Raw genomic sequence first — 12,251 nt, forward strand, 5'->3', positions numbered from 1 at the left:
CTCTTACTATTATGTTGGATCCACTATGGACTGGACTCTCACAATATTATGTCAGACCCACTCGACATCCATTGCATTCGGTCTCCCCTAGAGAGGGGGGGGGGTTACCCACATATGCGGTCCTCTCCAAGGTTTCTCATAGTCATTCACATCGACGTCCCACTGGGGTGAGTTTTTCCTTGCCATAATGTGGGCTCTGTACCGAGGATGTCGTTGTGGCTTGTGCAGCCCTTTGAGACACTTGTGATTTAGGGCTATATAAATAAACATTGATTGATTGATTGATATATATATAAATAAGAGAAATACTTGAATTTCAGTGTTCATTTATTTACACATATAAACACACATAACACTCATCTACTAATTGTTGAGTTAAGGGTTGACTTGTCCATCCTTGTTGTATTCTGTCACTATTTTTCTAACCATGCTGAACACCCTCTCTGATGATGCATTCTGCTTCGTCTCCTTGTTGTGTGCGCAGTTGTGCACTGCACTCTCTAAAAGCCGTAGATGTTATTGTCACATATGCATGTACAATAGATGGCAGTATTGTCCTGTTTAAGAGTGTCACAACATTGCTGTTTACGGCAGACGAACTGCTTTACGGGAGACGAAAACGTGACTGCTGTTGTTGTGTGTTGTTGCCGTGCTGAGAGGACGATAATGAAACTGCCTAACAATAAACCCACATAAGAAACCAAGAACTCGCCTTCGATCAGTTATAACGTGATTGGGCAGGCACGCTGTTTATATTGTGGGAAAGCGGACTTTAAAACAGGTCAGGTCCGCATGGAGCTGGAAGGGGCGTGGCCTCCAGCTCCGCCTGAATTTCGGGAGATTTTCGGGAGAAAATTTGTCCCGGGAGGTTTTCGAGAGAGGCGCTGAATTTTGGGAGTCTCCCGAAAAATCCGGGAGGGTTGGCAAGTATGCGGGTAAGCACTCCAGCAAATCAATAAAATCAACAAAGCTCACCTTTGTGCATTCAAGCACAGCATAAACCGTTTGGTGGACAAAATGAGACAAAAAAGGAGTGGCATAAAACATGTCTTTCTGAGAGACATCGGAGAAAGTTGTTAATATAAACAAACTACGATGAGTTCAAGGATAGCTGAAATTAGTAGGACAAAATGGTGCTGGCCAAATACTCTCATCAGTGAAGCATGTATAACATAAACAGTGGGATTTCTAACAATTAGGAAGGTTTGGGCCATGTTTGTTCTCCTGCAGAAAATATATTAAAACCAAAAATATATGTTTTTCTTCATCTTTTTCCATTTTCCCACATCTCTGAAAGAGGTCCAGGGAGCCACTAGGGCGGCTCTAGAGATGCGGGTTGCTGATGCTCGGCTTATAATGTAGTGTTTAAATTGTTACTCTGCACTTTTTGTTTAAAAATGTCCTAACTTCATTGTCAGTTAAGTAATGTACAACTTTACATCTGCCCAGACATTCATACATTCAATATTAAAGTGCAACTTTGTCAATACTTTATTTTGCCAATTTATTTATTGATTAAGTTGCCCCACACCTCCTCTTTAAAATATGTTGCTTTTAGTTGTGATTTGTATTCAAGTGCAAAATTTGCTAAAAGACAAAATATATTTTATTGGTAATATTTGTTTTATTTAACTTGGAGATTAAAAAGTTTACATTCCAATTACTATGTTAAAAAAATGAGAAATACAAGTTGATTACATTAGTAAGGATATACATACAATATTATCATGAATTATCATTACATCAATGGTTAATATGGTCTCATAAAAATAATGGCAATATAGTTTTTCGGCAATAATTTGTAGGTCAATATATTGTCAAGCAAAATATGTTATCGGCCCAGGCCTAGTGAGACCTCTTTCTCCCTCTTTCAAGTGAGAGAGGAAGAAAACAAACACACATGGACATAGTAATTTATCCTTGCCGGCAAATTTATCGACTTAATTTTTATTTATCCATCCATCCATCCATATTTTACCGCTTGTTAGCGTTCGATTATTGACTTATTGACTATCGGCCAAGGCTTATTGGCAAAAATATGGGGGAAAATCACGGGATTGGACAAAGTTGCGAAGCCATGCATTATTCGCCGGGATTGGTTGAATTTGCCTGAATCGCAACATTGCGAAATCCTGAAGGGACTGACTAATGGACAAAACGTACTCATAACACAGCCAACTATTTAACTGAAATTAGAAGCCTCAGTCTGTCTTTTTAGACCTCTTAAAATAATTTGAATCAATATGTGTCTTCCCGTTCATGACCCATTTGGGTCGAGATCAGCATGTGATAGACTCCCTTTTTGGCTAACAGTTGTTGATGTGTTCCTTGTTCTACCACCAAACCGTTCTTAATGACAGCAATGCGGTCTGCGTTTTGGATGGTGGACAGACGGTGGGCTATAACGATACATGTCCTGCCCTGCCTTGCTTTGTCCAATGCTTCCTGCACCACCTGGATCAAGCAACAGAATAGACAAAAGTCAAACAAATGAGATGGACGAATGCATAACTATTCTAGAAGAGAAAAAAAGGCCACCTTCTCGCTCTCAGTGTCGAGTGCAGACGTGGCTTCATCCAGAAGCAACATTTTGGGGTTACGGAGGATGGCTCGGGCTATGGCTATTCGTTGTTTCTGACCACCTGACAGCTGGGTCCCCTTGTCGCCTGCCTGAGTGTCATACTTCTGCTCAAGCAAACACAGGAAAAGTACATCCATGCAACATTAAACATTACCAAAATAATTATTAATAACTCTCCAACGTTTGGTTGATTAAGCAAAAAAAAAGGAAGGCTTCAAGACAAAAACATGATTACATTTGGCAGGTTTTCAATGAAGCTGTGAATGTTGGCTGCCTCAGCAGCTGCCTTAATCTCCTCCATAGTTACAGTGCGACTGTTGTCTCCATAGGCGATGTTTTCAGCCAAGCTACAGTCAAACAGCACAGGCTCCTGGGACACAATACCTATCTGAGACCTCAGCCAGTGGATGTTCAGCTCTTTTACACTCTTGGAATCAAGCATCTGGAAGACCAAATAAGACAAAAACAAGTACGTGAGTCCAGCTAAGAGTTAAAGTAGGAACTGTACTTTATTTTGGAATTTTGCATGTCATTCACAATCCTTTTGTAAAACAATAATACTTTTGTTTTTTATGCATTCTAAATAGTACATCAATGCGATCAAAAGTTTGTTTACAATGGAGACTATGGGAGTCGCGCTAGTCTGCCTATATAACACTTGAAAAAACATCCATACAGCTCCATTGAGGTTTTATATTCATGCTGTAAGTATATATGTAACTGGCATATTAAAAATGACATTTATTTTTACATATTTTGATCATTTTAAGCATATATGGAGAATTCATTTAAAAAACGCATCACAACGTTTGCTTTTTTCCCTCAACCTCACGGACTACTACTCACTGCAGACTCATGAGAGCCAACAAACTTAATAAAACATCACTTAATGTGTACAATGTCTGCCGTCATTAGGATGCCAACTGATATAATTTTGTAATAGTCCCGTTTAGATGAATAATGACTCATAATCCTTGCGATGAAAATGGGGGTGGAACCAAATGTCTTTTCGTGTTGTTCTCGCCATTTCCGGGTCTAAATTGGCTGTCAAAGTGCACCAACTTGTCAGAATGCGTCCTCATCATTCTACTATTTGGGTGGGAGGCATGATTTATAATCTAGAATAAACATTCTTGAGTAGGGATGTGAGGAAGCAGCTCACCATTCGATAATGTCAAAATAGGCACCACAATAAATACACTGCTCAAAACAATTAAAGGAACCGTTTTTTTTATCAGGGTATGGCATGAATTCAATTGCACTTTTCTGATAAGGTTTTGGTCAGGTACGTGGCAGAGGGGGTTGTTAAACAGTTTAATGCAGTTTCAGCTGCATTGGTGTTGATGGAATTAACAACAGGTGCACTAGAGGGGCAACAACGAGATGGCCCCCAAAACAGGACTGGTTTTGCAGGTGGAGGCCATTTCAAGTTCCTCCCTCTTGATCTTTTTTAACTGTTTTTCCACAACTGTTGGCTTTAGCTAGAGTCATTATCATGACTGGGAGCATGAGGCGATTTCTTAACCCTCCTGAAGTTGCGCAGATTGTCCTACTCCTCCAGGATGGCACATTCATGCGTGCTGTTGCAAGAAGATTTGATGTGTCTCCCAGTACAATCTCCAGAGCATGGAGGAGATTCCAGGAGACAGGCAGTTACTCTAGGAGAGCTGGACAGGGCCGTAGACGGTCCTCATCCCATCAGCAGGGCAGATATTTGCTGCTTTGTGCAAGGAGGAACAGGTTGAGCACTGCCCGAGCCCTACAGAATGACCTCCAGCAGGCTACTGGTGTGAATAATAATAATAATAATAATAATATAGCGCTTTTCTAAGTACCCAAAGTCGCTTTACATGTAGAACCCATCAATCATTCACACCTGGTGGTGGTAAGCTACTTTCATAGCCACAGCTGCCCTGGGGTAGACTGACGGAAGCGTGGCTGCAATTTGCGCCAACGGCCCCTCCGACCACCACCTATCATTCAATTCACCGGTGTGAGTGGCACCGGGGGCAAAGGGTGAAGTGTCCCGCCCAAAATGTCTCTGCCCAAACAGTCAGAAACAGACTTCACGAGGGTGGCCTTAGGGCATGACGTCCTGTAGTGTGCCCTGTGCTCACTGCTCAGAACCGTGGAGCTCGATTGGCATTTGCCATAGAACACCAGAATTGGCAAGTCCGCCACAGGCACCCGGTGCTTTTCACAGATAAGAGCAGGTTTACCCTGAGCACCTGTGATAGACGTGAAAGTGTCTGGAGAAGCCAAGGAGAGCGCTATGCTGCCTGCAACATTATTCAGCATGACCCGTTGTGGGTCTGTGATGGTCTGGGGAGGCATTTCCACGGAGGGACGAACAGACCTCTACAGGCTCGAGAACGGCAGTCTGACTGCCATTAGGTATCGGAATGAAATCATTGCACCCATGGTCAGACCCTACGCTAGTGCAGTAGGTCCTGGGTTCCTCCTGGTCCACGACAATGCCCGGCCTCATGTGGCAAGAGTATGCAGACAGTATCTGGAGAATGAAGGAATTGACACAATTGAATAGCCCTCACGATCACCTGATCTAAACCCGATAGAACACCTCTGGGACATATTGTTTCGGTCCATCAGACGCCGCCAGGTTGCTCCTCAGACTTTACAGGAGCTCACTGATGCCCTTAGACAGATCTGGGAGGACATCCCACAAGACACCATCCGTCGTCTCATTAGGAGCATGCCGCGACGTTGTCAAGCATGTATACAAGCACGTGGGGGCCACACAAGATATTGAAAATAATTTTGAGTTGCAGAAATTGAATTTAGGCAAAATAGACGAGCCTGCCACATCATTTTTTCCACTTTGATTTTTGGGGTGTCTATATACTGAGCCCTCTGTAGGCTGAAAACATTTATTTCCATCAAAAGATGTGGCATCCTTTAGTTCCTGAGACATTAAACTGTCCATATCAGTATAGATATCCGACATTTTTTTTTTTCACCATTGAAATCTGATGGGTTTTCAAAGTGTTCCTTTAATTTTTTGAGCAGTGTAGTTTGCTAATAATAACAATATCACTAATACTTGGTTAATATGCAAGTCTTCAATCTTCAATATCTTCAATATTGAAGACTCTTCCACTCATCCCGGTTCTTCATACATCTGGCTAACTCGTTGATGCTTTGCACTTCTGTCTTGAGTATGTCTACAACTATTACTGTGGGACATCCTTGTGACCAGTTCCAATGCGTTGGTTACCATGGCACCAGTGTGCTGGCTGGCAGCTCCTGGTGTCTTTGGTAGTGTCTGTAAGTCTCATTCTCCTGGCTGCTGTCACTCACCCTGAATATTCCAGGATACGTATTCTCGTTGGAAACATGCACTCTTGTTAGTAAGGACTTCACTTAGCGTTCTGGTGTAGCACCTGTCTTTGTCTTCTGCAGAGTTGGCTTCAGGGTCCAGCATTCACTGCCATAAAACATTCTACTTTCACATAAAGGGATCTGAGTTTGGTTTCTTGGGGGTGGTTGGAGCTCCATACACTGGCCATGCCATTCAGCGCCCTCCATGTAAGTGCCTTCCTCACTTTTCAATCTTGATGTGTCAAGTTGACTCATGAGACCACATACTTGAAATCACTGACTTTTTTCAGAGCAGTGCCTCCTTTTGTTGTGAGAGGTGGATGTTCCGCTTTAATGTTATGGGTGACCACCTCACCTTCTTGAATTCAGCCGAAGGCCAACTTCGGCACAATCAGACTCCACTCTGCTCAAGAGCTCTTGTGCTTGCTCCATATGGTTAGATATAATCCCCGTAGTGTCATGACTTGGACTTTGGCTTGGTTTGTTCTCCCGTGGTGCAAATGAACTGGACTGGTCAAGGCTTGAAGGTGGGTACATGATTTATTATTATCAAAAAAGGAATAAACAAAAGGCGCGCAAAGTGGCGGAGAATAAAACTAGACTTTAAACACAAAACTTGCATATTGGCAGAAACTATGAACAATTAAACAAAACACTAACTGTGGCTTAACAAACAAAAACTTACTTGGCATGGAACCGGCATGAAAAAAAGAGTAGCAAGGGTCATCAGGGTGTGGAGAGTGTGCAGGAGCATAAATGTGGTGATGTCGTCAGAACGAACAACAGAAAATGAATGAACTTAAATACTATGGACATGGTTAGTGAAAGCAGGTGTGTGACTCGAAACGTGAAACAGGTGCGTGACGTGACAGGTGAAAACTAATGGTTGCTATGGTGACAAGAGTGCACAATGAGTCCAAACGTGGAACAGGTGCGTGACGTGACAGGTGAAAATAATGGTTGCTATGGTGACAAAACAAAATAAAAGTGCACAAAAAGTCCAAAATTTAAACCGAACATTACTAAAACAAAACATGATCACACAGACATGACAGAATCCCCCCCTTACGGACAGATCCCAGATGTCCAAAAACAGAAAATATCAACAAGAGTCATGGGAGGGCGGGAGGGGGACATGGCGGTGGGTCGCCAGGCCACGTGTCCCCGTATCCAACGGGGCAGAGTTAGGTGGCGGCGGCGAGTGGAACGCCGCTGCAGCAGGCGAGGCGGGCGCCCAGGGAATGGCCACATTCGTGGCCGACTGGGAGGTGGGCGCACTTGGCGTGGCGGGCGACCAGGTAGCGGCCATATCCGTGGCCGACGAGGAGGCAGGCGCGTCGTCATCGTGGCAGGCGTGGCTTGGCGTGGTGAGTCAGGCGGCGAAGCTCGGCGTGGCGCGTCAGGCGGCGAAGCTCGGCGTGGCGCGTCAGGCGGCGAAGCTCGGCGTGGGTCTTGGTATAGGTCTTGGTCTTGGCATGGGTCTTGGTCTTGGCATGGCAGGTCTTGGTCTTGGCATGGCGGGTCTTGGTCTTGGCATGGCGGGTCTTGGTCTTGGTCTAGGTCTTGGCATGGTGGGTCTTGGTCTTGGTATGGCGGGTCTTGGTCTTGGTCTTGGCATGGCGGGTCTTGGTCTTGGTCTTGGCATGGCGGGTCTTGGTCTTGGCATGGCGGGTCTTGGTCTTGGTCTTGGCATGGCGGGTCTTGGTCTTGGTCTTGGCATGGCGGGTCTTGGCGTCGTGAAGCTGCAACTGGCGGCACTTGGCGTCGTGAAGCTGCGACTGGCGGCACTTGGCGTCGTGAAGCTGCGACTGGCGGCACTTGGCGTCGTGAAGCTGCGACTGGCGGCACTTGGCGTCGTGGAGCTGCGACTGGCGGCACTTGGCGTCGTGGAGCTGCGACTGGCGGCACTTGGCGTCGTGGAGCTGCGACTGGCGGCACTTGGCGTCGTGGAGCTGCGACTGGCGGCACTTGGCGTCGTGGAGCTGCGACTGGCGGCACTTGGCGTGGAGGGTCTTGGTCTTGGACTTGTTGAGCTGGTACCGGAGCTTGGCGTCGTGGAGCTGGTACCGGAGCTTGGCGTCGTGGAGCTGGTACCGGAGCTTGGCGTCGTGGAGCTGGTACCGGAGCTTGGCGTCGTGGAGCTACTGGTGCAGGTGGAGGTGGTCCCGCTGGGGGTTGCGGCTTGGCATGGCGAAGCTGAGTCACCCCACCTGTACAGTTCCCAGCCCTAGCCCCCCCCTCAAGGAGCGGATACCAGACGCACTCCCCGCGGTCTGGAACCGTTTTAGGGGTGGGTGGAGGGAGGTCAGGAGGGGGGCAGAATCCTCCCCACTAAATTGTCCAAAAAATATTTATTTTTCCCCCACCTGGTGTTGTGTGGGCGGAAAAAAAAGAAACATTTTGTGACGGGGGCGGGGCTTGAGTCTTGGGGGGCAAGGACTGTCCCAGTGAGCGGGTCTGTGAAAAAATGTTCTGAAAGTGTCTGATTCTGGCAAAAAAGTCCTTTGGTGGTGGCTGATAGACAAAGTTAACAGAATTTAAAAAAAAATCTTGGTCTCTGACGTCATCACCAGTGGGTGGGGTGACGTCATGACAAGGCGGCGGCGTGATGTCATCTGCGGGAAAACTTTTTTGCTGACGACATCTGTCATGACTTGGACTTTGGCTTGGTTTGTTCTCCCGTGGTGCAAATGAACTGGACTGGTCAAGGCTTGAAGGTGGGTACATGATTTATTTTAAACTATCAAAAAAGGAATAAACAAAAGGCGTGCACAGTGGCGGAGAATAAAACTAGACTTTAAACACAAAACTTGCACATTGGCAGAAACTATGAACAATTAAACAAAACACTAACTGTGGCTTAACAAACAAAAACTTACTTGGCATGGAACCGGCATGAAAAAAAGAGTAGCAAGGGTCATCAGGGTGTGGAGAGTGTGCAGGAGCATAAATGTGGTGATGTCGTCAGAACGAACAACAGAAAATGAATGAACTTAAATACTGTGGACATGATTAGTGAAAGCAGGTGCGTGACTCGAAACGTGAAACAGGTGCGTGACGTGACAGGTGAAAACTAATGGTTGCTATGGTGACAAGAGTGCATAATGAGTCCAAACGTGGAACAGGTGCGTGACGTGACAGGTGAAACTAATGGTTGCTATGGTGACAAAACAAAACAAAAGTGCACAAAAAGTCCAAAATTTAAACCGAACATTACTAAAACAAAACATGATCACACAGACATGACACGTAGTTGAGATCAGACTCGTGTATGGAGAAAGTATGTCTACCTCAGTTTAAGACCATCTCGTAAATGATTCGTCAAAAGGCACTTACGTGACTACTACGGAGTTTTAAGTGGTATAAAGCCCTTCATTGTAAAATATTAGTTGTTTTAAATACATGTATATGCAAATTAGATATCAATACAGAAAGAAACGCCATTGCAATTAAGTTATAGTGCGAGCTGGAGCCATATTTTTCTCTCAAAACGTATGTAATATGCATCTGGACCAGATGTATGTTATACATGTTCTAAAGATATGTTTATGATAGAATACTTCACAAACAAATCCATTCACAATTAACACACTTTCTTATTGATATGTTTTGGGTTTTTTTAAAATCACAAACAGTCAATTAATTATGGATTGTACATGGCAAAAATCCAGTACAAATATATATATATATATATATATATATATATATATATATATATATATATATATATATATATATATATCCATCCATCCATTTTCTACCGCTTATTCCCTTTGGGGTCGCGGGGGGCGCTGGAGCCTATCTCAGCTACAATCGGGCGGAAGGCGGGGTACACCCTGGACAAGTCGCCACCTCATCGCAGGGCCAACACAGATAGACAGACAACATTCACACTCACATCCATACACTAGGGCCAATTTATTGTTGCCAATCAACTTATCCCCAGGTGCATGTCTTTGGAAGTGGGAGGAAGCCGGAGTACCCGGAGGGAACCCACGCAGTCACGGGGAGGACATGCAAACTCCACACAGAAAGATCCCGAGCCCGGGATTGAACCCAAGACTACTCAGGACCTTCGTATTGTGAGGCAGATGCACTAACCCCTCTGCCACCGTGAAGATATATATATATATATATATATATATATATATATATATATATATATATACTGTGTATAGTAATTATTGCAGTAAAAAGCAGCATTAGTTCAATATTCAACTTAATGGGGTGGTTATAAAATCAGGAAGCCATGCAGACTTGCCACAACAAAATCTAAGCAAAATATTTCAAAAACCAAAAGTAAAAGCATAGGCAAAGCTCAGTGATTACAAAGAATACATTTGAGGCAGCCACCACAGTTGACATACTTCACACAAAAGTCATTATTTTTTCGTAATTGTTGGTCCAAAGCCAATGAGGATTTTGGCAAAATGAAGGTAAGTTGTTTTGGTGGTTGCGTGTATTTTTTTTGCGTTTATTAGGCCGTTGGGAGCGTGTTAAACAGCCTGCTGGTCACTAAATACTGCATTGATGTATACAGTAGAGTGCATCAAATATGGCCGCAAAACTTTGTTTTGACAAAATAAAAGCATGGCACAACATTATGGAAAAGTCTACCACACAGCACATAAGAAAATGTTGGACCTACCCGATATTAAAGGGGTCCTTAAAAATTGGTTGAAGTCAAACCAGTCAAGCTACCATATGTGAACCCTTCTTTTAAAACTATGATTAGTTGTACCTGTTGTGTCATTGTCTATTGTGTCCAAATTGTCTGTGTGTGTAACTTAGTGTTAGGGTTTTTTTGTGCTAATGTTGAAGCTATTTTTGCTGACACATTAATACGCACTATCTTAATTCAAATTAATTGATAAATACAATGTTTATTGTATGTACTAAATAATGAGCTTGAGTAGGTTTAAAACCATATTTAGACATATTATTTTAGTTTATTTTGTCAGGAAAACAAACGTCAAAATTACCGCAATGCATGGTTTCGGGCAAAGTCGCAGAGGCGCCATTTGTTAGTCGTTCATACTCGTTATATACGACTCTGGTGTAAGTCAATCAGAACAACTGCAGGATGTCTTCTTTACGTCCTTGTTGTAAGAGTATGGCCAAGATCTTGTCAAAAACCTTTTTGAAATCATCCATCCATCCATTTTTTACCGCTTTTCCCTTTCAGGGTCGCGGGGGGTGCTGGAGCCTATCTCAACTGTACACGGGCGGAAGCAATAAAGCACAATACAGCCGTCTGGGTGTTCGTCTTCACACCCTTGATGAGTCTTCTCAGGGCCAGGATCTGGGCTAGTGTGGTCCTCTCTTCTCAAAAGCCATTTAGATTTTCCCTCAGTTGAGGGTCAATGGCATGTCGAATCCGGTTTAGTATCATGTGGTTGTAGCTTCTCCATTCCTCTTAACCTTTGCTCTTGGCCCTTAAGAACATGTTGAAAATGCGCCACTAAAAATTTGGACGTTGCTTGAGTCTGGCTACGTCATCAACCCTTGCCGCTTGCAGATGCAACACATGTTTGTGCCGTCTCGTGAAATGTTCAACTTTGCTTGAGCTCTTTTATTTTGGCCGTAGACAAAAAGAGAGACCTTTTCGTTGTTGTTTTATTTTTTATTTTTATTAAATCAACATAAAAAAAACCCCACAAGATACACTTACAATTAGTGCACCAACCCAAAAACCCTTCCTCCCACATTCATTCTCACTCATTCACACAAAAGGGTTGTTTCCTTCTGTTATTAATATTCTGGTTCCTACAATATAAATCAAAACAGTCTGCAAGGGATACAGTCCGTGAAGCATTGTGATTGTGTGTGCTGTGGTCCACTAACAGTACTAACCTTTAACAGTTAATTGTACTCATTTTCATTAATTACAAGTTTCTATGCAACAGTTTTTATTTTATTTTAGTTTCTTTTGTGTTCAAGAAAATGTTTATATACAGTACACACACATACATATATATATATATATATATATATATATATATATATATATATATATTTATATATTTATATTTTTTTTTTAATAAAGGACATTATCTTCACCAGACCAGGTCGTCAATAAAATTTGATTGTTTAAAGGGTTCTTAAAACCAGGTCCAATCCAGATTATGTCCAGGTCGGGCTCAGCAACACACACCTTCATTTATGTACAATCAAAATTAGGAAACACAACAACAGATTGCATATAATCTATAAACAAATTTACATTTTCAAAATAAGCATTTAAATACAGTCCAGATTATGTTCAGGTCGCGCTCAGCAACACACACCTTCATTTATGTACATTCAAATTAGGGAACACAACAACAGATTG

At 43.3% G+C, this 12,251-nt stretch overlaps 1 protein-coding gene across 5 annotated transcripts in view; it reads right to left on the bottom strand.

Moving 5' to 3' along the window:
- Window positions 1-350: 350 nt before the first annotated feature.
- LOC133602392 (ATP-dependent translocase ABCB1-like) overlaps window positions 351-12,251 on the bottom strand; it is a 129,554-nt gene continuing 117,653 nt past the window's right edge. For 4 of the 5 annotated variants that reach the window (XM_061955581.1, XM_061955589.1, XM_061955595.1 and 1 more), the window contains 3 exons: window positions 2,817-3,023; window positions 2,539-2,685; window positions 351-2,454 (listed from right to left, as the gene is read on the bottom strand). In XM_061955581.1, coding sequence (XP_061811565.1) covers window positions 2,239-2,454; window positions 2,539-2,685; window positions 2,817-3,023 — 570 coding nt within the window. In that variant the 3' untranslated portion in view covers window positions 351-2,238. Of the gene's footprint in view, window positions 2,455-2,538; window positions 2,686-2,816; window positions 3,024-12,251 lie in introns of those variants that run through there. The other variant, XM_061955608.1, reaches the window with a different exon arrangement.

The sequence above is a fragment of the Nerophis lumbriciformis genome, linkage group LG04, assembly GCF_033978685.3.
Source record: "Nerophis lumbriciformis linkage group LG04, RoL_Nlum_v2.1, whole genome shotgun sequence".
Taxonomy (NCBI): domain Eukaryota; kingdom Metazoa; phylum Chordata; class Actinopteri; order Syngnathiformes; family Syngnathidae; genus Nerophis; species Nerophis lumbriciformis.